A 27,137-nucleotide genomic window follows, 5' to 3' on the forward strand; every position below is an offset into this window, starting at 1 on the left:
ACTATTTAACGTTAGATTACCAACTTTGGTAATTCTTAAATATGGAGAGCAAATGGTAGTTCTTAAGAAAAAATCCAGCCTGGCATCTGAAAAGCTAAGTAAAGTGTATTTCTATTCATATTGTATGATGGCAGTTCGCTCACCTGAAATGTATATTTTCCTGACTCGTAGCTTCGGTTACCGTGAGATCATAGGAGACAATAGGTGCGACAGGTGGCGTCCATACCACATACATCCAGGTGGAGGAAACATTCTTAATTTTGAAATCAGAGGGAGGATCCGTACCTTTTCAAGGCAACATAGAAGTAATGAATTAGTGAATCAGTGAATAGTCACTACGTTGGTAAATCCCCGATTATTAAGGTTCTTTGTACACAACCCTTAAAATATACCTGCCAGCGTTTTGGTAGTCCTGCTGCTATCTTTCTCATTCCACTCTTTATGCTAAAGTCTCATTTTTAATCCAGAGCCTGGCCGGGCAGTCTTAAGTATGACATAAAAGACAACAAAAAACACAAAAGTACCAAAAATCATTTAAGAGCATATGTATTCCCCGATTTGGAAATGGACCCTTAGCATTGGTGACTCTACTTTAACTGGCAGCAAGGAGTAGACGTATAAAACCAGTCAGTATTGACCTTTGAAAGGAATGAAAAGGACAACTCAAACGTTAGCAGGTAATAGTCATTGATACTGTACAAAGAACGTTGATATTTGGAATTAGTAAATGCTGAACGTGAAGCTTGATATTTCATGGTTCGATGTAAAAATGATTTCAAGTAGACAAAATATTCAGATTTAGTATTATTTATTAGTATTGTCAAGATAGAAACTTTATAGACATGACAAAAGTATAGAGACTTTCGTGAGGTCTTCTTTAACATCTTTAAACACGTTTACCTGTGGTAGCCGTTGAGTTGATTGTTTCACTCCGCCCGAACCGACTGACCGCCGTCAAACTGATGGTGTATTGAGTAGCAGGGACTAGTCCTTGTAGCCAATAGTTACCGACGTTACCAGTGAGGGAGACAAAACTGAGAGATCGTCGTTTCCTGCCATGCTCTACGCCTCTGTATGACAGTTGGTATTCCAACAGTTTGGCAACTGGTGGGATCCAGGACAGAACCAAGCTGTTGTACCTGATGTCGTCCACTAACAACTGCCGTGGAGGGTCGGTATCTGTTTAAATGTAAAATATAATATTGTTCTTTTATCCAAGTAAAAAGGCGAGGCAGTCATATACTCCATTGAGGCGAAGAATGATATGTTCTTTGAAGCTGCTAGTAGTAGTACAAGACGTAGTACAGCTTCAGTACGGCTTACTGCTCTCCTAAATACGTGTTTGGCTCTTTGACTTGTAGAATTTACTAATAGATTTGCTAGATAGTAAATGGGTATTTATAAATTGATCATAATTTTATATCATGCATATGATATCTAATGTTACCTGTTATGATGGTCAAGCTTGCTTTTGGTCCCTCGGCGTAGGGACTGATGCATGTTAATGCCACCACGTACTCGGTAGCAGGAGTTAGAGAAGTGAAGGCGGTCGAAGTCGTTGAGTCAATCAGATACTGTGTGAAAAGATTGAGCGTGGTCTCCCTGTGTGTCAGGCGCGCCCTGTAGGCAACCACCAGAGCTCCAACAGGCTTCTGCCATTGAACAACGGTCGAACTCTCTGTGACATGGGTGAGGGTGAAGTTTGCAGGAGGTGGCAGACCTGCAGTTGAAATAGGTTACTAAAAATCTGCATATGCTTTTCCTTAAAATTCTTTAGATAAACAGCACCAATGTTCAACGTTTGATTTCTTAATTCATCAGTAGTGCATTACTATGGTTACTACATTACTTTTAAGACAGACATTTTTGACCAGCAGCCAGTTGTATATTTGCCATGAAACATTTATGGATATAAAACTAATGGTTCCGTCTTTATAATGCAATAGTATAGTCACCAGTTATGCACTCTACGCTGGTGTTGGCACTGTCATTCCACAGTCCAAAGGTAAGAACAGTGAGCGAGTACTGTACTCCACTGAATAAGCCAGCTATTGTAGCATTGGTGTCTTCACGACTCCGGAATGATGTCATCAATGATGGCTGGTAGAATCCTGAACAAAACAAACATGTTCTACTATACTGACTGTCGAATGGCAAAAAGAATATGATAACTTTATTACACTTTTATTGTATATAAAAGACAAATGTACAACGTATGACAACTCTTATTAATTTAAGAAAATTAAGGACACACAACAACTCTAAAAACACTATGCAGTGTAAGATGTTTGTTAATTTATCATTTATTTCTATATTTGGTACCATCAAACTGATATTGACCAATGCAAATTCAATAAAGCAGCAGTATTAGAGTCCATTCCAAGTCACCAAGAGGGTTTTTGAATAATATGTGTAATAATTTTGATTTATTTCTAATAAAAGAATATCTTAGTGACTATAGTTCTAATTTTTTTCTAAAAGATTGAATATGAAATTTGAATATGAATTCAAGAAGATAGTATGGAAACATTTACGTTAATGCACAAAAATCTCCAAATCACCGAAATGATCTTTCACTTTTAGAAATATTAGCAAAAAAATTTAGAAAATTGGAAATAATGGTATAATGGAAATTATCCCCATTAAAGTAGGTGCTAATCCGGCCCTTCTGTCTGCTTTTATATATCTTTAGATTTCACTGCAGGACACTGGTTGGCCCTTTGTGAAAATCATTCATCCCTATACTTCGCAAGGAGGTGTGAATTGCTATCTTCCCAGCCCTCTGACCTTTTTATAGAAATGTTACAAATAATGGTATAAAATGGTAAGGAATGATAAATAGTGGTAGAATGCTGTTACCATAATTTAGAAACTATGGGAAATATCAAATTCAACATCATGAATATTATTTTCTAAGTTTTTAGAAAGCCGTAGAAATTGTTATAAAGTTCAAATCATATTCAAATATTTCCAAAGTATCAAATCTCTTACACAAATAATTACAATGAATTGAAAATATTTGTAAATAATAACAACCATTACGGTGACTTGAAATAGACTCTAAAAATAAGAAAAAAATGTGAATAACTAACCGGACACAGGAGTGTGCATAATACTGTGACCCTTAATGTAAGCAACCGGCTTGGTCCAGCTTACAGAGATGGACGTTGTTGTTGTAGACAAACATGAAATTTGTGACACGGGATCGAATCCTGTGGAGTGAAACATTTATACAAACGGATACTTTTCAATATCCTTGTATCCTTGTAGGGACTAGGTAGGTAGGTATGTAGGTATCTGCAATCGCCATGAACATTATGTGTCTTATGACATACAGTGTGTATTTTGCTTGCATCTAACTTATGTTAATTGCAAAATATGATCTGGTTATGCCTGTTAGATAAACAAAACAGCAGCACAAAACAAATGGTCAGAAATAATAAACAAGTTATCCATGGCACCACGAATGTCGTTTTTAATCTACTAGTAATCTAGAAATGTGCAAAGCCCTTACCGTCACATGCAAGCCGGTCCATACTTAGGTTGTACCCAGTTGCACAGGAGCAGTTGTAACTACCATTGGCGTTTGTACAGAAGTGCCCACAGCCTCCATTCAAAGTTTCACATTCATCTATATCTAAAAGTAATGAAATTGAATAAAACAAAATAAAAGACACGTCTTATGGCCCAATGTGAGTGTAAACTAAATTGGTATAATGTGGAATATTGTGTTTTCATGAAAATATCGGAGTTATTCAGAAAGCATACTTACCATCACAGACAAACCCGTCCATATTCAGATTGTAGCCGGTACTACAGAAGCACTCAAAACTGCCGATGTTGTTGTTACAAATCTGCGCACAGCCGCCATTTATGGTATCACATTCATCTATGTCTGTGAGTGCAATTGCAAGTAAGACAATTTTCGTTAGAGTGTACATGTTGGGCTGTTATGCTCTGATAGAGCGGGTAATTTCAGAGACAATAACGACGATGCATATACATTTGAGCTAAATAGTATGTTAATCACCGACTTGTTCGCGAATCTAGACTGTCTTCTTTGTTGTATAACATGTAGATATTTCAATGATAATACCTTCCCCTAGGCAAATGATATCCTGGATCCTGATATATCAACGAAAATTGCAGACTCCTGGGGCAAGACTTACAAAACCTTTTTACGTAGCGGTCGGTAAAACTGTACATATAGCAAACCGATAATATGTTGCGTTACATACCACCACATGTAAAACCGTCGGCATTTAGTGCAAAACCAATGATGCAGGCGCACTGGAAACTCCCTATAGTGTTGTTACACATTTGCTCACAACCACCATTTGCCGCGTGACATTCATTGATATCTAAAGAAAAAAAACATTAGCAGTGAAGAAAATAGGACTTTTAGTTATTATAATAATTGTAATGAAACAATAATAACTAAATATACATAATATTGCTAATGTAGATGTGTTTTATTAGTGCGGGTAAGACTTCAAAAATAATGACAAAAATACAGAAAAAGATTCCTCACCATCACAGGAAAGCCCATTGCCATTTAAGTCATATCCAATTTCGCAAGAACACTGGAAACTTCCGATGGAGTTAGTACAAGTCTGGTCACAGCCGCCGTCTGTCGTGCTGCACTCATTCACGTCTGTATGATTAAGATAACCGTATGTTATTCCGCGAGTTTTAAAAGCACTCATGGATACTAGAGCTGGAAAATAATCATACAATTTTCCATTCTAATCCAGAAACAAAAATACAAGGAAGCAAACTATGATCTATCTTACACAGCACATTTATCTGGTTGATTACAAAATGTTTATCAAAGATACGATGCGGTATTCTTACCATCACAATAAAGTCTATCGCTGTTTAATCTGTACCCAGCGGAGCAAGAACACTGAAAACTCCCGATGTTGTTTGAGCAGTTCTCCTCACAGCCGCCATTAGCATAAGAACATTCATCCACATCTGTGAGGAAAAATATGGAGAAAGTACGGTCATACAAAACGCTGTAGAAGTGGGACCTGTCTGGCTCAGTCATAAATGGTCATTGAAACGGTTAAACGTGTCTCATTGATTATCCAAATAAGATCGTGATTTGCATGCATTGCATCAGTTTATCACTATTGTATTGTAGATATTTTTCATTGATTATGCACATGGGGTCATCATTTCCATGATTAGTATCTAGTTAATATGTTCCTCAATTTTTTAGTAACATATGTCACTGTTTAAAATCATATCATCGAGCGCATCGGCTTTATGAAACTAACATAACATAAAACAGCACAAAACATGTACACACAAAAATACATACCGTCACAAGTAAATCCATTACCATTCAGGATGTAGCCAGCCCCGCAGGAACATTGAAAACTCCCGATGCTGTTCGTACAAGTCTGCTCACAAGCGCCGATAGTAGAAGTACATTCATTCACATCTGTATTAATGAATGGGACTAGATATGAAGATTGGAATGGCAAAATGGCAGTATATATAACTTGGTTTTGCATGAAAGTAGCAACTACATGGGCCCCTTAAAAAGCTAGATGGTTTTGAATGTGAATGTGCGGACTCTCAACATGAAAATGATAAAGATAGGTAAATGTAGTCCCGTAGCCCTTTATAGGCCACAGTGGCAGTGGGGTTTGTTACCCTCTGTGTCTAGGGCACGGTATTTGAAGACATGGGCCTAACCGTAGGAGCTCAGGTACCAATTTTTACACCAGGGTCGAGTGGGGAAAGTTGTGTTAAGGGCATTTCCTAAGGGCATGACATGTCAGGACATCTGGGTTCTGGGCCAAACGCCCTAACCGTTACGCCGACACGACGTCACTTACAAAATACAGGACGAACCAATTCAGCTGATTACAAGTGACTCTTACCGTGTATTTTAAGTGGTCGATTGAAATTAGAATTCAAGTAAAACACGATATGATGTCTTTGAACATTCTATGGTAATTTTTTTAATATCATAATGCAATTATGAAAAAACTGCAGTAGGACAGCTGAAAGTTCAGTATTTTTTTACAAATTTTTTTTGCTTTAAAAGAACTTGCATGTATCATTATTAACTGTTTGAAAGACTCGAAAGTTCTTATTGAAAAGAATATGATTGCAACCAAGATATCACAGAATAAAAGACAAAAATACCGCCACAAGTAAAGCTGTCGCTATTTAGACCATAGCCATCCTGGCACGAGCACTGGAAACTTCCGATAAGATTGATGCACGTTTGGTCGCAACCACCATTTCCATTGGAGCATTCGTTGACGTCTGTATATAATAAAGGTGGTTGATTTTATCAACTAGGGTTCGATAACAAAACAAAACAAACTACGCTGCGGTGACCCCACAGAAGAGATATCAAAGGACAACATCATTATTTGTCAGCCGTTAATCAACCGTATTTCATAATGTTTTGGACCTGTACCCGGCAAATTGATCTACATGTATATAACTTTGAATTAAGGAAATATATATAAAATTTTCTCACCGTCACAAAGAAAACCGTTGGCATTCAAGCTATAGCCAGTCCCACAGGAACAATAGAAGCTACTGTGAATGTTGGTACAAGTCTGACCACAACCACCATTGGCAGCCGAACATTCGTCCAAATCTGCATTCAAAAACAAATGTGTGTCTGTTCGTTGTAATGTTTACATTCAGCATGTTGCTGCGTAACAGGCCGTGATAACAGTTGATGTTCTTAGATAAAATTCCACTCGTTTCTAGTTTCACAAAAATTTCGTTTATGTTAGCCCAGCGCATATAGCAAAAAGTTAAAGCAGTCATACTCAATTAGCAACGCATAGCAAAGGACAGAGCCAACACATTTCTTTGTCGCAAGCAATGGAACATTATGTTGTAGACATGTTGTTTTAAAATGCCGAATCTATATTCTCACCATCACAAGTATGACCATCGCCGTTCAATCTGTAGCCAGTTCCACATGAACACCGGTAGCTGCCGATGATGTTGTTGCAGTTTTCTTGGCAGCCGGCATTTCCAAATATACATTCATCGATTTCTGCATAAAAATATACATCAAAAATATAAAAGCTTCCTACAAATCAATTATTTTACTTTCATAACGTACCCGGATTTATTGCAAGCCATAATCAATCCACCTTAAAGGCCTGAGCTGAACAAAGATTAGAAGAAAAAAGTTTTGGATATATTATAGATAAAACGAATGTCTTTAATAACAACATACCGGTAGTATCATTGAAGAGACACAAATCACCTAACTTATATCTTGCAGAACTCCGAATGTGTAGTAGCATATGATGCCTCTTACCGTCACAGGAGTGGCTGTCTACGTTCAAGTTGAATCCAACCACACAGGAGCACTGGAAGCTGCCCGCTGTGTTGGTACATGCATGGTCACAGCCACCATTTGCAGCTGAACATTCGTCAATATCTGCAGAGAGGCAACAAGACAAAAGTCGGTCAACCACGTTACACCAATACGAAATTTTAAGAGATAAATTACATATTTTGTTTATTTATTTATTTACATACTATCAGCTAGCCTTAAGTGGGTGCAATTATGTTTTAGGAGCCTACCTTCTCTATAAAGCATTAATCTTTAAGTGAAAAGTGGAGACTAAATCTTATAGGGAAATAATCATGGGATTTTGAATGTTTTGTTATATAATGTGAAGGTTTAAAATTCGATTGTTTAATTTTAAATATGTTTTCCATACACATGACGAAAACATATCAAGCATTATCTCCGAATAATGATATATTTCACATAGAATATTAAACAACTCATAACCATAAATATCCAATGTGAAGATCTATTCCCAATTAACTTACGATTTTTATATGCTAATGAGCTTATATTTAGTATCAATAAGACCAAATTGCTCGTTTTTTATTGGTTAACATCCTACCGTTGCATGACGGGACGTTACTGCTCCAGGTGCGGTCTGCCTGACAGGTAGAACTGGAGTCTCCTTCCAGATCATATCCTGAGTCACACGTGAACGTCACCACGTCCAGGTAGAAGTTGGAGCCGCTCGATACACCATTTGCAGGAGGTGGCAGCACAGGACACTGAATACCTGGAATGAATTTCATTAAAAGCTGTGTCAATGACAAAAAATCGGGGAGACTGGAGAAATACTTTTAACAATCATTTCCCTTGCAGTAAAAGTGTACCCATAACAGGATACTTTTAAAAAGAGATATTAATAAAGACTTTCAATCAGTCGAGACTTCTGATATATATATAAGATTCACGAAGGGCACGTTTGCAACTAGTCTGTATAACGCAAACTCCAGCTGTCCGGGGGTTTCTCTCCCCTCCCCTCGGAGTTTGTGCTCTGGTTGCTCTAAGCCGAGAGAGCTGTTATCAAAAATTGTAACACCAATCATAGGGCAGGATTTCAGCTAGGCTCCCATTGCCATAGAAACCACCTAGTTATCCTGTCTGCTAGCTGTCACACAGGCAGACGGGGAGGAAGGGATGGGAAATGAGATCCAGATGTTGGGAGGGTGAGAAATGAGATGTATCCGTACCCAAGGGTTTTAAACCTCCTTAGTTTAACTGTTCCTTTAGAGGCAGACAATGTCAGTTTCTCCCACATCAAAAACCAAGTTTGAAAATCCAACAAGAAAAGACTTGACTGCCGAAAAATGTTCAAAGTACAGAGAAATGGCCTATGAAACTCTCTTCCTACCACCTGCAGATCAGACATCTGCAGCTGTCAATCACTGGATAGCAACAACAATAGATCCTTAGCAACTAGAGTCTGGCCTGGGCACTCAGCTCTGTGGGCTGACGACGGCTGCATAGATTATCCATATTTAGAAAGGAGGATTCCCTTGAGTTAGCGGCCATAGCCATCAAGCTCTTGGGTTGCGAGGTGGTTACAGGGACGCGAGCGGTCACAAGAGGCTTGATTGAATTCAGGCTAGTTTGCAACCTCGCAGATTATACCGTTTTTTTCATAGACCAAATAACTTTGAAATGAATACATTATCATCATATATTTAAATATTTTTGTGTTTCTTCAGATAATTTAGCTTTATCTCCTACGTGTGCAGGTTGGGACGTCCCCGGTCCATGTTCTGTCCGATTGGCAGATCAAGCTGGGAACTCCAACAAGCTCGTATCCAGGATCGCACGTGAACTTTACCACGTCCTGGTAGTAATTGATGCCAGTCTTTCCACCGTTGTCAGGAGCTGTCAGCGGTGGACACTGTACGCCTGAAACATGGGGTAAGACATGTTCAAAAGTGTCTTGCCAGATGAATAACATAAGTGCAAAGAGAAGTATGACTTCTCAATTGTTTCAGACTAGGCCTTGCCGGAAAAAGAAAACTGTGGACAGAGTCAACAGTATCAAGTGATTGTAAATTTCCAGCAATGTAGTAGCAAAGAACCAAAATGGTTAAGAATATAAGAAGTACATATATATATATATATATATATATATATATATATATATATATATATATATATGATAACGATTATGATGGTAGAAAACTGGTCTACTGAAACAAAATGAAACCTTACGTGTACAACTGGGAACGCTGCCACTCCACGCGCCGTCGGCCTGACACGTTATGGTTGCCAAACCGTCAAGTTCGTAACCCGAGTCACAGAAAAAGCTCATCACGTCCTGGTAGTAGTTGTCGCCCATTGAATCACCATGCGTAGGAGATTGTAACTCTGAGCACTCCACACCTATTGCGATAAAGTATGTGAAGCTGTGCCAACTATAACTATTGAAAAACGATTTTATTTTTTTTCACACTGCAAGAAATAAAGGCTATACCATTACCTGTGTTAGGTCCTTTCTGACTAATGCAGTGTGGTACTTTTGAAATCAAACGTCTCATCAACTGCCAGAATTAGATTATAGTTTCGTTACTGTTTGCCGTCTGCGTTCCAAATGTGCAACTATCATCATTCTTACAAATTAAGTTGATCTGCTTCAGCAGACATAAACTTTATCTCCTACGTGTACAGGTTGGGACGTCCCCACTCAATATGGAGTCAGCTTGGCAGGTCAGGCTGGAGCTTCCTGCATGGTTGTAACCAAGATCGCACGTGAACGTCACCACGTCCTGGTAGTAATTGTTGCCAGTCTTTCCACCGTTGTCGGGATCTGTCAGCAGTGGACACTGTGCGGCTGAAACATGGAGTACGATATGTTTAAAATGTCCTCTTGGATAAATAAGTCCACAGGTAGCATATATCCTGAATTTAAAAAAAAATCGGCATGTAACAGAAAGAAATGATGATTCATTGTTTTGCCAGATCGGTGAAAATTAACTCTTACCAGAAATCGTCACAGATTATAGTGAAATAGCGTCACAACAAACAAGGAAGCTAACAAATTGAGCAAACTTTCGGCATTAATTGCAAAACGATATAAGATATTGAATATCTATGCCTATGCCGTTGCGTAGGCAGAGACACGCTAGAAGCTACACCAGGCTCTCTTCTTTGTTTACATGTATTGACCTCTGTGACAATTGTAATTGTTCTAGGACAATAGATGAAGTCACTTTCATAGAGGTCAAGTGAGGTCATGTACTTAGTGCATTTTGAACTAGAAGGGCAGAGTGCACTGCCCACATATTTGCTGCACTGTGATTGGTTAAGCCACCTAGGGCGCCCTGCACTGGGCCTTTAAAAGCCAGAACACATTGTATTGTGCTCATTCGAGCTCTGATCCTTGAGAAAGCCACACACAAGGCGAAACATGTCGGTGTGGGCTCGAATAAAATCCTAAACAGGGATATATGCGGCTCCAGCGTCTTTTCTGAAGATGTGGCGTGAGTGTGTACGGTTGGTTTGAGGTTGCCCACTACTACTGCCTATTGAACTTCCCCAATGGAGACGACTTCGCCGGTGAATCGCTCTGGAGCTCCGGACCCAGAAGAGATCCTGTACACCAGCCCAAGAACCTTCACCAAGAGAAGAAGCTGGAAGAACATCCGCCGCCAGAAGAGCACAAGCAGACTGCCCCACCATCACACAGACGAGACTGCTATAGCGAGAGAAGAGAGTCTGAAGACGCCGCCACTGTTGCCCAAAGCCAGCAGCGTAAATACGCCAGAGCCTCCTACGATGCCAGCGCAGAGACAGCCGTTGCGTAGGCAGAGACACGCTAGAAGCTACACCAGGCTCTCTTCTTTGTTTACATGTATTGACCTTTGTGACAATTGTAATTGTTCTAGGACAATAGATGAAGTCACTTTCATAGAGGTCAAGTGAGGTCATGTACTTAGTGCATTTTGAACTAGAAGGGCAGAGTGCACTGCCCACATATTTGCTGCACTGTGATTGGTTAAGCCACCTAGGGCGCCCTGCACTGGGCCTTTAAAAGCCAGAACACATTGTATTGTGCTCATTCGAGCTCTGATCCTTGAGAAAGCCACACACAAGGCGAAACATGTCGGTGTGGGCTCGAATAAAATCCTAAACAGGGATATATGCGGCTCCAGCGTCTTTTCTGAAGATGTGGCGTGAGTGTGTACGGTTGGTTTGAGGTTGCCCACTACTACTGCCTATTGAACTTCCCCAATGGAGACGACTTCGCCGGTGAATCGCTCTGGAGCTCCGGACCCAGAAGAGATCCTGTACACCAGCCCAAGAACCTTCACCAAGAGAAGAAGCTGGAAGAACATCCGCCGCCAGAAGAGCACAAGCAGACTGCCCCACCATCACACAGACGAGACTGCTATAGCGAGAGAAGAGAGTCTGAAGACGCCGCCACTGTTGCCCAAAGCCAGCAGCGTAAATACGCCAGAGCCTCCTACGATGCCAGCGCAGAGACAGCCGTTGCGTAGGCAGAGACACGCTAGAAGCTACACCAGGCTCTCTTCTTTGTTTACATGTATTGACCTTTGTGACAATTGTAATTGTTCTAGGACAATAGATGAAGTCACTTTCATAGAGGTCAAGTGAGGTCATGTACTTAGTGCATTTTGAACTAGAAGGGTAGAGTGCACTGCCCACATATTTGCTGCACTGTGATTGGTTAAGCCACCTAGGGCGCCCTGCACTGGGCCTTTAAAAGCCAGAACACATTGTATTGTGCTCATTCGAGCTCTGATCCTTGAGAAAGCCACACACAAGGCGAAACATGTCGGTGTGGGCTCGAATAAAATCCTAAACAGGGATATATGCGGCTCCAGCGTCTTTTCTGAAGATGTGGCGTGAGTGTATCAGTTGGTTTGAGGTTGCCCACTACTACTGCCTATTGAATATCTATGCCTTAGAATACATTTCGCCCCGTCACAAAACGTACTGCCTATCACCATAACTGGTGCAAATAGCCAAAATCTTACCCAGAGTGCCGGTTGAGCCTTTGTGAAATAATTAGTTTGGCCTCTTTGTAAGTTTTGTGATGTGCAAAAATATGTTCTGGTGCAATAAATTTTTGCGTCCATTATATTTTTATCATTACAAGTGTACTTAAGGGTTGATGACCCGCCCCGAGGTGAATATGGTGTCATAAGGCCTGGTCAATTGAACTAATTGAACTATTGGCACAAAACTTTGTCTTTAATTAATCTTCTTTTAAAGACTACTTCAAGACATCCTAAATTGTCTTAACCTCATTAACATACCTATTCAGAGTTTTGGTATAAAATCTGGTGTTCTCAGTCCTATCGTTAGTCACTGACGAAAGACAGTGGATGCTGTCTGAAACGTCTGACTGTTTCAAAAATTTTATCCAGTTGCTTGAGTATTTTTTTTTGGCGTATAAGGCCTGGTCATTTGCTATATCCACTGAATAAAATCACATGGTGAGCAACGCGAACGAGGTAATTTTATGAGGTGGTTATAGCACATGACCAGGCCTTATTACACCATTTTCACCGAGGAATAGGCAAGCCAATAACATCATTATCATATAGCCTATCCAAACTGTCTATCCAATATAAGAGTAGAAAATTCATGTATGACGCGTGGATCCCTTTATACTATAAGAATGTATTTCAGAATTTACATTTGTCCTTTTTTTACAGAAGATGATAGATTTTATTTTGAAACCAAAATTTCCACAGATAATATTTAATAACATTGCATCTTGGCATATCAAATCTTTTTCAAATATATTCTACCATCTATTATTTATTATGATAATTCCTCCCTGTTGGGTTTTCTTCTGATTGGTTAACGATGTGGGCGGTTCCACTTACAGTTAGGGGTGTCAAGAATACTGTTTTCTTTCCGTCCGTTTATATTTGACTTGTATTGAAATGATTTGTTTTATTCTGTCACATATTCACACAAAAATTGGTTTATTCTAAGATAGTAAACAATTTTGGGAAAAATAAACATGATACAAATGTTAACAAATATCCCCCTACATAATGGAACAGGTGAACGGGTATTCAATGCATTACAACAACACTTGAGATTCATTCATCACCACTTGTGGGACTTTTATGGCATTATGGCGTCATAACCCATTTGGGATGGAGGCTTCTGATTGGTCAACGCCATTTGGTTATATCATAATGTAATCTAATCCCCGGGTCAATACCTGGGCGTACTCAAAGAAGACGGTGTAAAAAAAAAGAATTAATTGTTTGTATATCATGTCCTGTGTTCAATCGTCTGTTCACTTTTCTGACCACTTGGATTTCAAAAAGTTTTTGCCGAACTTTGCTCGCATCAGATATAGGATGCCCATATGATGTCATATATCTAATTAAGTCAGTATGGCCTGACATCGATTCAAAGAAACGTAAGACTTTACAACTGTTAACGTTTAAGACCGGGACTTTCTAGAAATAGAAAAATGTGGACAGACAGGGTAAACTTTATAATGTGTGAATTAGTAGAAATATGGCAAGGAACCAACATAGTTCAGAATATAAAATAAATATAGAACATGACAAATGAAACAAAGTTAAATCTTACGGGCACAGCTGGGAACGCTGCCACTCCACTTGCCGTCTGCCTGACACGTTATGGTTGCCAAACCGTCCAGTTCGTAGCCCGAGCCACAAGTAAAGTTCTTCACGTCCTGGTAATAGTTGTTGCCAATCGAACCACCGTTTGTAGGAGACTGCAGTAGTGGACACTGCACACCTATTAACGATTAAAAAGAATGGATCTGCGACCACTCATCCTCCTACGTGGTATGACTTGAATCATCCCTGCTACACTACCCTAAGATTCTTACTATTGGGGGGCATGGTCACGAACCACCTTTCAGTCAATGAGATAAATTGCTTAAGTGTTGCTGTGGAATAGCCCTGCGTAGGAGGATATCGATGCGACAACTACAACTGATGAAATATCCTCTGTTGTACTGTAGACAATCGCAACAAAGTCACATTACCGGTCATGGGCACTAAGTAGGCACTTTCTGCCTCGTACAGTTTACTTTGAGGTTCACTCGAGACGATAAGTTTACTGAACTACATATCTTAGAGTATGTCTTGCTTTCGTATTAGTCGCCGTCTGTGTTCAAAATGTATAACTATTAACATTTTCAACCATTGAAAGTTAAGTAATCTGTTTCAGTTAAGCCATAAACTTCCTCTCCTACGTGTACAGGTTGGGGCGCTCCCACTCCATGTGGAGTCAGCTTGGCAGGTCAGGCTGGAGCTTCCTATAAGGTCGTATCCAGGATCGCACGTGAACGTCACGATATCTTGATAGAGATGGTCGCCAGTCTTTCCACCGTTGTCAGGAGCATTCAGCAGTGGGCACTGTACAACTGAAAATGGAATAATCACCCTTCAAGTAACGGTGCTACCATGCAATGTAAGCTATTTGTAGACATCTTCTTTCAAGTAAATTGCGGACTTTCATACACCATATTCAAGAGCCAGTGAGATATTTTGCTGTTTAATCCAAAACTGTCTTCTCTCCGTTTCTAGTTCATGTTCACTGCAACAGTTTTCTGTGTACATATTCTATGGTGATTTAGTTGTGTCGAAATTTTACAGTCTAAATTCAGTTTATAAAGATCATACTTGAGCATGTGGGTGGGTTTCCACTCCAGACCAGGTTTGACTGGCACGTCAACGAAGAAGAACCAATTAGGATGTACCCAATGTTGCAGGTGAAGATGAGCGCTGCTCCGTAGGTGTTGGAACCAATCACGACACCGTTTAAAGGAGCTGTCAGTGTAGAACACTGTCCAACTGTAAGCAAATACAAATAAACGCAAAATTTATGCTATTGTTACCTTCGCCCAGAAGGTTATGCAGAGGGTAGCGTTTGTATGCATGTATGTAACGTACAGCATAACTCGAGAAGGCTTGGATGGATTGTCTTGATATTTGGTAGGTGGGTAGGTCTTAATGAGACATGGAAATGATTAGATTTTGGGTCCCCTAGCGGCTTGTCACGGTACTGCAGCGGAACTTCCTATTTCGATATCTCATGATGGACATGCTATGGTCCTGATTTTTCAGTGGTAGATAGCTCTTTGGGCAGAGAGTAAGTGGTCTAGGTTTGGGCCCCTAGCGGCTTTTTTGGAACTGCAGGAGAAGGTTTTGCTTCAGATTTTGAAATGGAATAACTAGAGAAGGGCCTGATGGATGGTCATGATTTTTGGTAAGTAGATAGCTTGAGTGATGATGTACATGATTAGATACTTATTATGCAAATCAGTATCTAGTTTGCATAATTAATGAGGAAAGTTTATACATCCGCCAAATTCCACGATAGGACTCTCAAACATGTGACATATGTAACTGAAGAAGACAGTAATATTAATAGATACCAATTATGCAAATGAAGACCTCATTTGCATAATTAATGAGAAAATACTATAACTCAAGATGGGCTTGATGGATGGTAATGATTTTTGGTATGTAGATATCTTACGTGATGCTTTGTATGATTGGACAATAATTATGCAAATCAGATTCTAATTTGCATAATTAATGAGACAATTTTAAAAACCTGCTGTGTTCCATGATATGACTATTGAAATATGTGACATTTGTAACTGAGGAATTTTGATAGATAAAGAATATGCAAATGAAGGCCTAATTTGCATAATTAATGAGAAAGTACTATGATTTTATACAGGTAAATGATGGCAATTTCATACTTGTGTCATTCGGAAGTTATGTGAATGTGAACATCGTTGAATCAAATTATGCTAATAAGGACCTCATTTGCATAATTGATGATAAATGTTACTTTGTTAGCATAACCTTCTTTGTTAAGCTCATACTTCTGTTATTTGGGTGAAGACGATCAACTGGTATGATTTATAATTGATGAGAAACACTCCTTAGACGTCAGTCATAAAGGTTAAAATCATTTGGCGAAGGTTTGAGGTCGTGGAACTCTAGTATTCAACATGTGGAGTTACAGCCGCCACGCCACGTACGAATCCGAACACCTTTCGAACCCTTTTTATTTTCAACGTAATCGTTCCGCGGCCCTTAGCAACGCCTTTGCTGAAAAAACGCTTGTCGCACGACAGTTGGATGGAATTTCATCTGACTTGCACAGCTGCGTTAAACCTGATTGGCGGCCTTTTTACCAAGATTGCGTTATATGAACTAGAAGGGAATACCCTGTGCTCTCGATACGAGCCATTTTTGTGGGTTTTAACAATGATTTTAGCTAGTTCCATGATCATATTTTGAACATAGTAAGATTCGGAGAATGGCGGTGCCGTAAAGAGTAATTTTTTTTACGGTTTTCAGATTGGGGGCATTTTCATTTCGCCCTCGATTCAATATTAGACTGATGGTGAGTCAGAATCATAGAGTCTTCGACTATAACTGTTGTAAAAATCTTGTAGGTTTGAAATCTGGGAAGGTCTGTTTGATTATGTCTACCGGGGTCACCTTCCCGGCTGTTTTTCGCCCAAAGGTTGCAAGGCGTTGGTGTTATTAATTCCAGTGCAGTCGACTTTTAAACACAAGTTAAGGCTCTTTTATACCTTCCCAGTATTGTCAAAGGATACATACAGAGACAAACTACGTGGAGACGGACTGAATTAGTAAAGGCTATTTTAGTGGTTTGGTTACTAGTATGTTAATCCAGCGGTGCGGGTCCGGTGTGCGCTTTGTGAAACGGGAGTTGACGCCAGTGCTTGCTAATTGCGCGTTCTTTTTTCAACTAAAACGATGCCTCTGATGAGGTGACCTCGCGCGGTTTAGAAGGAAGCCCACAACGTCCTCAAAATTGATGATAAGTTATATACCACCAGAAAGAAGAGACCTCGGTCTATTCTTCACGCTAGATTTTCTTTTGTTGTGATATCGGGAAAAATGGAAAAACGCATGGCGACGGCTCACTAAAATCAAATGATTTCAGGTCATATTATCAAATGGGTACAGGTTAAAAATCGGTCTAAAAAATCTGTAGGGAAGCTTAAAAATTATAGATGCGATGAAATAATGAACATACATTGTTGTAAACTCAAGCAACGAGCTTTATTGTAAGTAGTCCCGACGCCAGGGTTTCATAGAACGTAAAACTGGCTCAAAACAGCCCACGGTTCACCGTTGCAAGCAGTCAAGTATTTTGAGGCTAGATTGATGTCACTTCGGAGCGATGTATTGACTTGAAACTATAAAATCTTAAAAGGAAGACCATTATGCTAGACAATAATTTGAGTTTTATGTTGCAAGTAAATGTCCAGAGTAGACAATCACTAGAAAGTCAAATCTGGCGCGTTCTATTCTGGAATCAAAATTATGACATGGCTTGGCGCGGATTGGGGGCATCTGCATTTCGCCCTCGAAATCTATGATGAGTCATATACCGACAGAAACTATAGAGTTTGCTCTTTCTAACGCACTTGATTTCCTGTTGGTTTAAAATCTACAACAGGTTGAGAACAAGTGGAGAAATTACACGAAAATCACCTGAGTTCGGGCCGTATTTTTGACAGGAAATCAATAAACAATCGGATTAAGAATATATAGGAGTAAAAAAATTAGGCTGAAATATTGTAAATAACTTGAATACAGGGAGATACATGGTGACATACTCCAGCGACAATCTTTCTTGTAATATAATAATATAAGGGGTGTTGACGCCCGGAGTCATGGAACGTACTACTTTCTCCCGCGGAAGGAAAATAAAACTGCCTCGAACTCTCGACGTGGCGGCTGGGTAATATGATATCTACTCTCGCAATCTGCATTTTTTTCCAACACTATATTATAATTCGGAGCACGGAATAGCCGGTTGTAAACCACGGATTTTGTTTGACTTTTTGCTAACGTTTGATTTACACCGACCAGTATTGTTTGCTGACTTTCATTAACACCGATATTCGTCACATTGTATCAGATTGATGATCTCTTCACATATAAGTATGTTATCCTACTGTTGCAGGTTGGTTGACTTGCGCTCCAAGTCCTATCCGCCTGGCATGTTAGTGAAGTAGCCCCATCCAGAGTGTATCCTGGGTCACACGTGAAGGTGAGAACGTCTCCGTAGGAGTTGGAGCCACTCACGACTCCGTTTGTCTGGGAGGCTAGTATGGGGCACTGCACAACTGTATACAAAAAGTGTACGTCATTCTTCAATATTCCTACAAGATCATGTGGGTGTTTCAAGCTTACTGGAGATTTTAAAACATCAAATAACTTATCTGTTAGTTGCCAGGTGTTAGTCACGAGACAGGTACTGTAGTATAGATACCACTCAAAATCAATCTCTTTTCAAGGAATGTGTGCCCATTTCGGATCGCAAAAACAGGACTGTGAACACTAATGCATAACTGGTATTAGTTTCTGCCTGTCTAATGTAGATTAATCAGGATGCTTTTAGAATTGAAACGTAATTCAAAAACTGTAAATCTTAGATAGTTTCCTCAATTTTACGTGTTTTGTTCTTGTTCTTGTCAGCCATCCCGGTTCAGGACTTACGTAACGAACCATTATTCTTTTCTATCAAAAGTTATTCTCTTGTGCAAATATAGACATAAGTTTCTATCTCTTACTTGTACAGGTTGGGACGCTCCCACTCCATGCGGAGTCAGCTTGGCAGGTCAGGCTTGAGCTTCCCACAAGATCGTAACCAAGATCGCACGTGAACGTCACCACGTCCTGGTAGTAATGGTCGCCAGTCTTTCCACCGTTGTCAGGAGCTGCCAGCGGTGGACACTGTACAACTAGAGTAATTAGATGTTTAGAATAACATGTCGCATCACATTACCAGTCCTTTCATGCAAAGTCAGCTTTGTGTAGTTACCTTTTTTTGAATGGGTTGCAACTACTTTAACGGCACTATTTTACCTTTTTTTGAATGGGTTGCAACTACTTTAACGGCACTATTTTTATCCCCCAGTAGGAAAACATATTTCATTTCACTGACTAAATCCAACCTGTCATTCGGAATTTCTAGCTCATTGCAAGCCTGATTTTATTTGAATATTTTCTGGTGCATGTTTCTATATATCACTGCTGTAGATCAGTTTTCGAAAGTCATACTTGAACATGTTGGTGGACTTCCGCTCCAGGCCAGGTTCGACTGACAGGTGAGTGTAGTAGGACCGAGTAGGTTGTATCCTATGTTGCACGTGAAGCTGACCGTGTCTCCATAAGAGTTGGAGCCGCTAACACCACCGTTCGTAGGGGCGGTCAGTATGGAGCACTGTCCAACTACAGGCAAATTGAAAGTAACTTATATTTACGCTGTAAAAACAGTATGTGTACCAAGCATGATATGTACTTTGACTTGTAAAGAAAGTCCAGTTTCTTAATCCCATACTATAAAGTGGAGAATGAAATAGTGAATGAATCAGGCTCCTTAATTATTAATAGGACGTTTTGTCCATCAATATGCCGATCTCATACAGTAGTAAGCCTTCAAACCATTTCTTTTCCATTCTTTTTTGCTAACGGTTGATTAACCCCGACTTGATTGAATGCCTAACTTCACACGTTGAAACATATTCAATTATTTTAATTCTTCAATGCTCTTATCAGATTCAAGTTTGTTACCCTACTTTCGCAAGTTGGGGGACCTGCACTCCAAGTTCCATCCGCTTTGCATGTTAATGAAGTAACACCGGCCATAGTGTATCCTGGGTCACACGTGAAGCTGAGCACGTCTCCGTAGGAGTTGGAACCACTCACGGCTCCGTTTGTAGGGGAGACCGGCATGGGGCACTGCACAACTGTATGCAAAAATTATTTCATATTCCTACAAGAACAATAAATATTTCAAGCTTCCTGGAGATCTTCAACATTCAAATTACTTATCAGCTATTTTTTTTTTAAATTCTTATTCTTGTTCTTAGGGACGTAGACAATCATAATTCTATCTCTTACTTGTACAGGTTGGGACGTCCCCACTCCATGTTGCGTCAGCTTGGCAGGTCAGGTTGGAGCTTCCCACAAGGTCGTATCCAAGATCGCACCAGAACGTCATCACAGCCTGGTAGTCACGGTTGCCATTGTTTCCGCCGTTGTCAGGAGATGTCGGCAGTGGACACTGCACAACTATAACAGTAACAGTCCTTTACAGACAAGTCAGCTTCTTTATAGTCACCTGTTTTTAAATGGGTTGAATCTACTTAAATGGCACCGTTTATACAACCCTGTGAGAAAAAAAATCTATTTCACTACCTTACTCTAAACTGCCATTCTGCGTTTCTAGCTCATTGCAGGGCAGCTTTGTACAAATATCATTTGGCTATTTACATGTTTCTGAATGCCACTGTCATACATTAGTCTCTGAACGTCTTACTTGAGCATGTTGGTGGACTCCCGGTCCAAGCCAGGTTTGCCTGACAGGTAAGTGTAGTAGGACCAATCAGGGTGTATCCCGTGTTGCACGTGAAGCTGACTGTGTCTCCATAAGAGTTGGGGCCGCTAACACCGCCGTTTGTAGGGGATGTCAGTATGGGGCACTGTCCAACTACAGGCAAATTAAAATGTAACTTGTATGTACACTTGTCTATACACTATAAATACAGTATACGTACCAATCATAATATCTACTCTGACGTGGAAAGAAAGTCGAGTTTCTTAATCCCATAGTAAAAAGTTGAGATCGAAATAGTGAATGAATCGGGTTCCTCAATCATTAATATAACGTTTTGTCCATCAATATGCCGATCTCGTACAGTAGTATGCTTTCAAACTATTTCTTTTCCATTCTTTTTTGCTAGCGGTTGATTAACCCGACTTGAAATTGAATGTCTAACTTTACACATTGAAATATATTCAATCATTTTCATTCTTTAATGCTCTTATCACATTTAAGTATGTTACCCTACTTTCGCAAGTTGGGGGACCTGCACTCCAAGTTCCATCCGCTTTGCATGTTAATGAAGTAGCACCGGTCATAGTGTATCCTGGGTCACACGTGAAGCTGAGCACGTCTCCGTAGGAGTTGGAACCACTCACGGCTCCGTTTGTAGGGGAGGCCGGCATGGGACACTGCACAACTGTTTAAGATATACGTGATTGTTTTATATTCCTACAAGAACAATGATCATTTAACGCTTATTGGAGATTTTAAACATACAAATACCATATCAGCTATTCTTATTTATTACTCCGGGAAGGAGGAAAACCTCCTTCTGGGAGTATTGGGAATGCATTTGTTTGCGCGTTCGCAGCTATAACTCACGATCCCATTGTCGCATTGGTGCGTAACTTGGCATATCGTTTGCCTGGTTCGGCGTGGTGATGCACAATGTCTTTGTTACGGCGTAACTACTTTTATCGTCAATGCAATATCGAAATTGCACCCCTATAATTAATGGTAAGGGCCACTGCCTTGGCATAGCGACCATGTTATAACCCGTTACGCTTGACTGCAATACTTCAGGCAGATACAGGGTACGAAAATTTCCTACTTGCTATGATCGTAAAGTCACTGTTACATTGTAAAATAGACAACGTGCATCACCACACGCAACCTAGCTAGTGATATACCAAGTTACATACCAATGCGGCAACGGGAATTGTGAGTTTTCGCTGCGAACATGTGCCGAGTGAGCTTCAGTCTGTGTATTAAGTATGCCGTGTACAATCGCAGGTCGCATATTAGTTTGGCGCACGAGACGGCCGTCGCACTTTTACGCACAGTGTGAAAATGGGATATCTCTGGACCTTCAAACTTCTCACACTTGTAGTTTGTAATACGGAGGCTGTGACAATATAAAACGTTTACGCAGGGGATGAAAGATTGTTAAGATATCTCTCTCAGAATAGTGCGCGCAGGCCGCGGCCAGACTGTGTCACTTCCGGGTGTTTTCAAAGATCCGGTGACCTTTGACCTTCGAGAAATGTTACGATAATACAAACAGATCGATAGCTATAGATCAGGCATGACTGCAATAAATTGTGGAAAGAGGATTTACTGCATATTTGTGATTTCTGAAACATTTTAGTTGTAAGGCTGAATGGTTCGTTGATCTTCAAAAGAAGCCATCTAGATCTAAATTTGTGACTTTTCCCGGAATTTCTAGATCCTATCTGTGCCATGTTGTAAAAACGTACTTTTCAGCAGGTTGACCCCTCCTGTATTGAAAGAAAAAGATAAATAAACACATTTTCTTTACTTGCTATAAAACACTACTTGGACTGTACAGAGATGCAATTTTGTGTGGGTCAATATTTTTACTTCTTTAATTACCGCTTATAAAAAATGCACTTTTCACATGGTCTCTACCAGACTAACTACGCCAGGGTTTCACTTGCAGGCTCCGTCCTAAACGGGCGAAATATGATCGTCACTGTGGACTGACTCTACTGGCTAATTATTCCTTTTTCTGGTGAATTGTACGATTCATACGCCCGTAAGAGGGCCTGGTGGAGGCTACTTTTCACACCTGGCACCATATACAATCCACGATTCCGTTGCTGAATGGGTATGTTAAGTTAGCCTGAGTGTCATCCTGTTTCAGTTCCAGGCTCTAGAAATAAATTGTCTGTGATTCCACACCTTACATCAAGATCCATTTGCTTACAGCTGAGCAGGTCACTAGCAAAGGAAATGAACAAACACCTCACCCAAAATTTACAGACTATAAATACTTCACGGAGAATTGTGTCCTACGGACTCTTGTTCTTATTCTTGTTCTTGGCAGTTATATTGGTTCAGGACGTAAACCATCATAATTTTATTCATCAAAAAATGTTTTATTGAGAAAATCTCTTACTTGTACAGGTTGGGACGTTCCCACTCCATGTGGCGTCAGCTTGGCAGGTCAGGTTGGAGCTTCCCACAAGGTCGTATCCAAGATCGCACCAGAACGTCATCACAGCCTGGTAGTCACGGTTGCCATTGTTTCCGCCGTTGTCAGGAGATGTCGGCAGTGGACACTGCACAACTATAACAGTAACAGTCCTTTACAGACAAGTCAGCTTCTTTATAGTCGTCTGCTTTTAAATGGGACCGTTTAAACAACCCTGTGAGAAAAAATTCTATTTCACTGCCTAAATCTAAACTGCCATTCTGCGTTTCTGGCTCATTGCAGGGCAGCTTTGTTCGAATATCCTTTGGGTATTTACATGTTTCTGAATGCCACTGTCATACATCAGTCTCTGAACATCTTACTTGAGCATGTTGGTGGACTCCCGGTCCAAGCCAGGTTTGCCTGACAGGTAAGTGTAGTAGGACCAATCAGGGTGTATCCCGTGTTGCACGTGAAGCTGACTGTGTCTCCATAAGAGTTGGGGCCGCTTACGCCACCGTTTGTAGGGGCTGTCAGTATGGGGCACTGTCCAACTACAGTTAGATAAACTACTGTTATGCTGACATACAGCACGTCGAATGAATACAGCATTAAGCGCAGCATTTTGCCAACACATCATTATGATTTGGTACACAAATGAATTGTAAATTGATTAATTTCACACCAATCCATCGATCAACGCTTTGTCCATCAATAAACTTCGAACTGTTGTAAGGATCCAAATGATTGTTTTTGTTCTTCTTTTGCTAACACTAGTAACAGTAGATTAATCTCGAATCGGAAGTTTGTAGGGGAGGCCAGTATGGGGCACGGCACAACTGTATGCAAAATTATACTTGAGTTCTTGATATTTCTAGAAGAGCAAGTGGGTGATTAAGATTAGTAAAAGCCGTTTGGTCGCCAGAATCTTACCAATCTAATCATGATCATAGTCTGTGTAAAACACGATATACTCGTATGTTCACACACAGACACACACACACACGCACGCATACGAAAACATAATCTTCTTGGCGAAGGTAACAAAACTTAAGCAAGTCATCAGTCAGTTGCATTGTGCTAGTTTTGTACAGATATTTAGTAGGCCCTGGCATCCTGAGACAGTCATTTTCCAAAATATGTGCCGTTTTAAAGCAGAAAACATTCGCATACACACTGATCATTCCAATATAGAGATAAACTCAAGATAGGAATTATCTTCCCAAACTATCATTACCGATTAAAATGTTCTTCCCAGATCCATAGACCCACTAGATTGCTTTTTCTGAAATATGCGTTTTTGGATCAATTTAAATTCTTAGATCTCGTGTTTTCTGCTTTTGCTATTGTTTGGTTCATAAAGTAAAGCTGAACTCTCTGAGTAGATGTTTCTCCTACGTGTGCAAGATGGGACGCCCCCACTCCATGTGGAGTCAGCTTGGCAGGTCAGGCTGGAGCTTCCCATAAGTTCATATCCAAGATCGCACGTGAACGTCACCTCGTCGTGGTAGTAATGGTCGCCAGTCTTTCCACCGTTGTCAGGAGCTGACAGCAGTGGACACGCTACGCCTAAAACAGAAGACATGTTAATAGTTGCAAGATCTGCTTGTTATTTACACCCTGTTTCATGTGATGAATGTATTTTGACTCTTATCTGTTACCCCATCCACTCGACTATATGTTGAAAAGCGGCCCTGTGGCCGAAGAAGCATACGGGATGAAATAAAGGCTTTGGGTTACGTGATCAATATTCAAAAATGGAAACATTGCCTATTTGTGCAAAAGTTAGGTGTGACAAGCCGTTCAGTGTAATATAACCAGCTGCTGTCGTGCCGCGTGCCTGCGAAGCTGGTGTGTTACGTCGAAGGGTGGTAATACCGGCTATACAGATACAGAAGGTATATGGCATCTTCGTTCGAGTAAAGCAAGAGGCATTCATGACACCAATTGCGGGAACCATTGCGAAATAATAGCATACATACTCATCTAGGTGTGACATTTCAAACTGTCAACTCTGCTTTTCTGTTTTGTTGTTCGAGAATATTTAATCAATTTGCATATGACCAGAGTAAAGGTCATCCATAGCATTTACTTGCTGTGGCATTATTCACTCTTTGATCGGTGCAGCAGATGTGGCAATCGATTCTATGACAAGAAGACTAGAGACATATATGTACCAGATACGGCATCACATATAATGGTTTTTGAAGAATCAAAAATGTATTGTGCATATACTGAACAGTAGTTTTACAGTACTAACCAATTGCGATGCTCCTTATACAAACACCAAATGTTAAATCCGGATTCATATACGCAGCAATATCTAGATCACTCGAATGCTGTACGTTATCTTGGCAGGCGTTCTCTATAACATCATTCGTCGCGAATGCTGGCCCAGGAGGATCACCGGTAAAGCCGTGCCAGCATCCGAAGTTTCCCCCGGCTGCAAGAAGTAGTGTGGCATTTCCGTCTGCAATTCCATTGAGCAGGTCCCGACATGGTATGTTGTAGTACTCAGTATCACTCCCGTCGATGTAGCACATGGTCCAACCGTCCGGGATTCTGTATCCAGTGTGCTGATCAACCTCTTCCGGCTCATGTCGCAGTATGTCACCGCAGAGGTTCCCTGTGAAAACGGTAATATACAATAGTGAGTTTCATTTATCAGTGTCGTGAAGACTAGCTGACTGCTAACCACCGGTGTCAGGGACCCCTTTACAGTGCTACTAATATGACACAATATATTGGGTTGGACATGGTTTATGACTTTGCTGTACCATCCACTCTGACAGTGAAAAGTAGAACATGAGTTTGCTGATCATTGCACATTGTCATGTAAAAAATAACATTCGAAACGTGCCTTTTTGGTGTAAATTAAATGAAACTGGGGGGAGAAGTGCGGTAAAGAAAATGTGAGTTTCGTAATGTTGTATTGTACATTTGCTATTGTAGAAAGTCTATGCCAATCGTAGGAAAGTGCAAATTGACACTGCCACGGGTTTTGAAGATTGGTAGAAAGACTTGTCCTTAAAACTTTAAACCAACTAAGAAACCAATCTTTGACATATCCTCCCGTTACGTCGTTACGGCCACTACAAACTGTCATTACAGCTAGCTTCCGAAAAGTAGCAAGGAATTCAACTGTTTAACCCAAGATACCTTCTCTTGCACAGAGGGCGTAACGGTCGTGCTGTCCAGAGCCAGGCACGCAATAGCTTCCGGACTCTGCACCACACGCGTCATCAGCTCCCCAGTTGTTCATGAACTGGTATACACCATGCACCTGCGCACAGTTGCTTGCGCTAGTACCACACAGCTCCTGGGATATTTCATTCATCGACGTACCACAACTGTCCAACCCTGTTTTAATGCAGGATGACGACGAATGCGAACAACCGCTGTTTCCGTTACACGGCGTGACATATATGGTTGCCTCACACGTTGCCTTCACGTTGGACGATGTCATTGCTCCAGTGACAGGTACTTTGTAGTAGTACCACCCCTTATAATAAGCAAGATATGAGGCATCTCGTCCTGTAAAAGGGAACAGAAGAAATCCCGGAAAGATGACTCATTTTGATCGCCTCTTCCAAAACCATTTAAACAATTATCATGATAGCATGTATGTAAATAACTCTCCCTACCCATGCAGAAAAGGACTGTTTAGAAATGGATCATCCAAAACTTACATGCGCCCTCACTACAAATTGAAACCTTCCAAAATGGAGTTTTCCAAATTTGCTCGCCATGGAGACTAGATTTTTCAACAAATACCCCCCCTGGTAAATGGACTCTTCCAAGTGACAACTCCCTCTCTCTCCGCCTGCCAAAAGCTACCCTAAAACAAAATGTTGTGGTTGTGAATAAAGAACTTTGCAATTCAGTCATTCACCAACCTGATGAATAATTCACGGCAACTCATGTATATACGCACCCACATGCCACATTTCCAAGTAAGACATCGATACAGTGCACTATCAAAAATATTTTTTTCTTACTTTTCTAGTTTTTCTCATTTTTCTT

At 40.4% G+C, this 27,137-nt stretch overlaps 2 protein-coding genes across 2 annotated transcripts; both read right to left on the reverse strand.

The window, feature by feature from the left end:
* Positions 1-7,130: 7,130 nt before the first annotated feature.
* LOC136446384 (E-selectin-like) lies at positions 7,131-10,561 on the reverse strand. The gene is made up of 7 exons (XM_066444733.1): positions 10,537-10,561; positions 9,987-10,157; positions 9,539-9,709; positions 9,059-9,229; positions 7,911-8,081; positions 7,310-7,432; positions 7,131-7,153 (listed from the first exon to the last, which is right to left on the reverse strand). Exons 1-7 carry the CDS (start codon positions 10,559-10,561, stop codon positions 7,131-7,133), a joined length of 855 nt encoding a protein of 284 aa, XP_066300830.1.
* Positions 10,562-13,898: 3,337 nt separating this feature from the next.
* On the reverse strand, positions 13,899-26,451 carry LOC136446385 (CUB and sushi domain-containing protein 3-like). The gene is made up of 15 exons (XM_066444734.1): positions 26,274-26,451; positions 25,522-25,740; positions 24,513-24,683; positions 23,498-23,644; positions 23,100-23,270; positions 21,270-21,377; positions 20,675-20,845; positions 20,257-20,427; positions 19,995-20,102; positions 19,414-19,584; positions 18,924-19,094; positions 18,306-18,476; positions 14,974-15,144; positions 14,544-14,714; positions 13,899-14,080 (listed from the first exon to the last, which is right to left on the reverse strand). The coding sequence occupies exons 1-15, from the start codon at positions 26,449-26,451 to the stop codon at positions 13,899-13,901; spliced, it is 2,481 nt and encodes an 826-aa protein (XP_066300831.1).
* Positions 26,452-27,137: the final 686 nt, after the last annotated feature.

Source organism: Branchiostoma lanceolatum, chromosome 12 (genome assembly GCF_035083965.1).
Source record: "Branchiostoma lanceolatum isolate klBraLanc5 chromosome 12, klBraLanc5.hap2, whole genome shotgun sequence".
In the NCBI taxonomy this organism is placed as follows: Eukaryota; Metazoa; Chordata; class Leptocardii; order Amphioxiformes; family Branchiostomatidae; genus Branchiostoma; species Branchiostoma lanceolatum.

Bases quoted from the DNA above. Each gene is read 5' to 3' on its own strand.
- LOC136446384 (XM_066444733.1), bottom strand. From the start codon at position 10,561: ATGACCTCACTTGACCTCTATGAAA. The intron at 9,230-9,538 runs GTAAGGTTTCAT...CCCATGTTTCAG, and splicing joins CAGCGTTCCCAGTTGTACAC to GCGTACAGTGTCCACCGCTG. The intron at 8,082-9,058 runs GTAGGAGATAAA...AATTCATTCCAG, and splicing joins GGACGTCCCAACCTGCACAC to GTATTCAGTGTCCTGTGCTG.
- LOC136446385 (XM_066444734.1), bottom strand. From the start codon at position 26,451: ATGAATGAAATATCCCAGGAGCTGTGTGGTACTAGCGCAAGCAACTGT. The intron at 20,846-21,269 runs GTGCTACTTCAT...ATTTGCCTGTAG, and splicing joins CCCAGGATACACTATGACCG to TTGGACAGTGCCCCATACTG. The intron at 20,103-20,256 runs GTAAGAGATAGA...TTTTGCATACAG, and splicing joins GGACGTCCCAACCTGTACAA to TTGTGCAGTGCCCCATGCCG.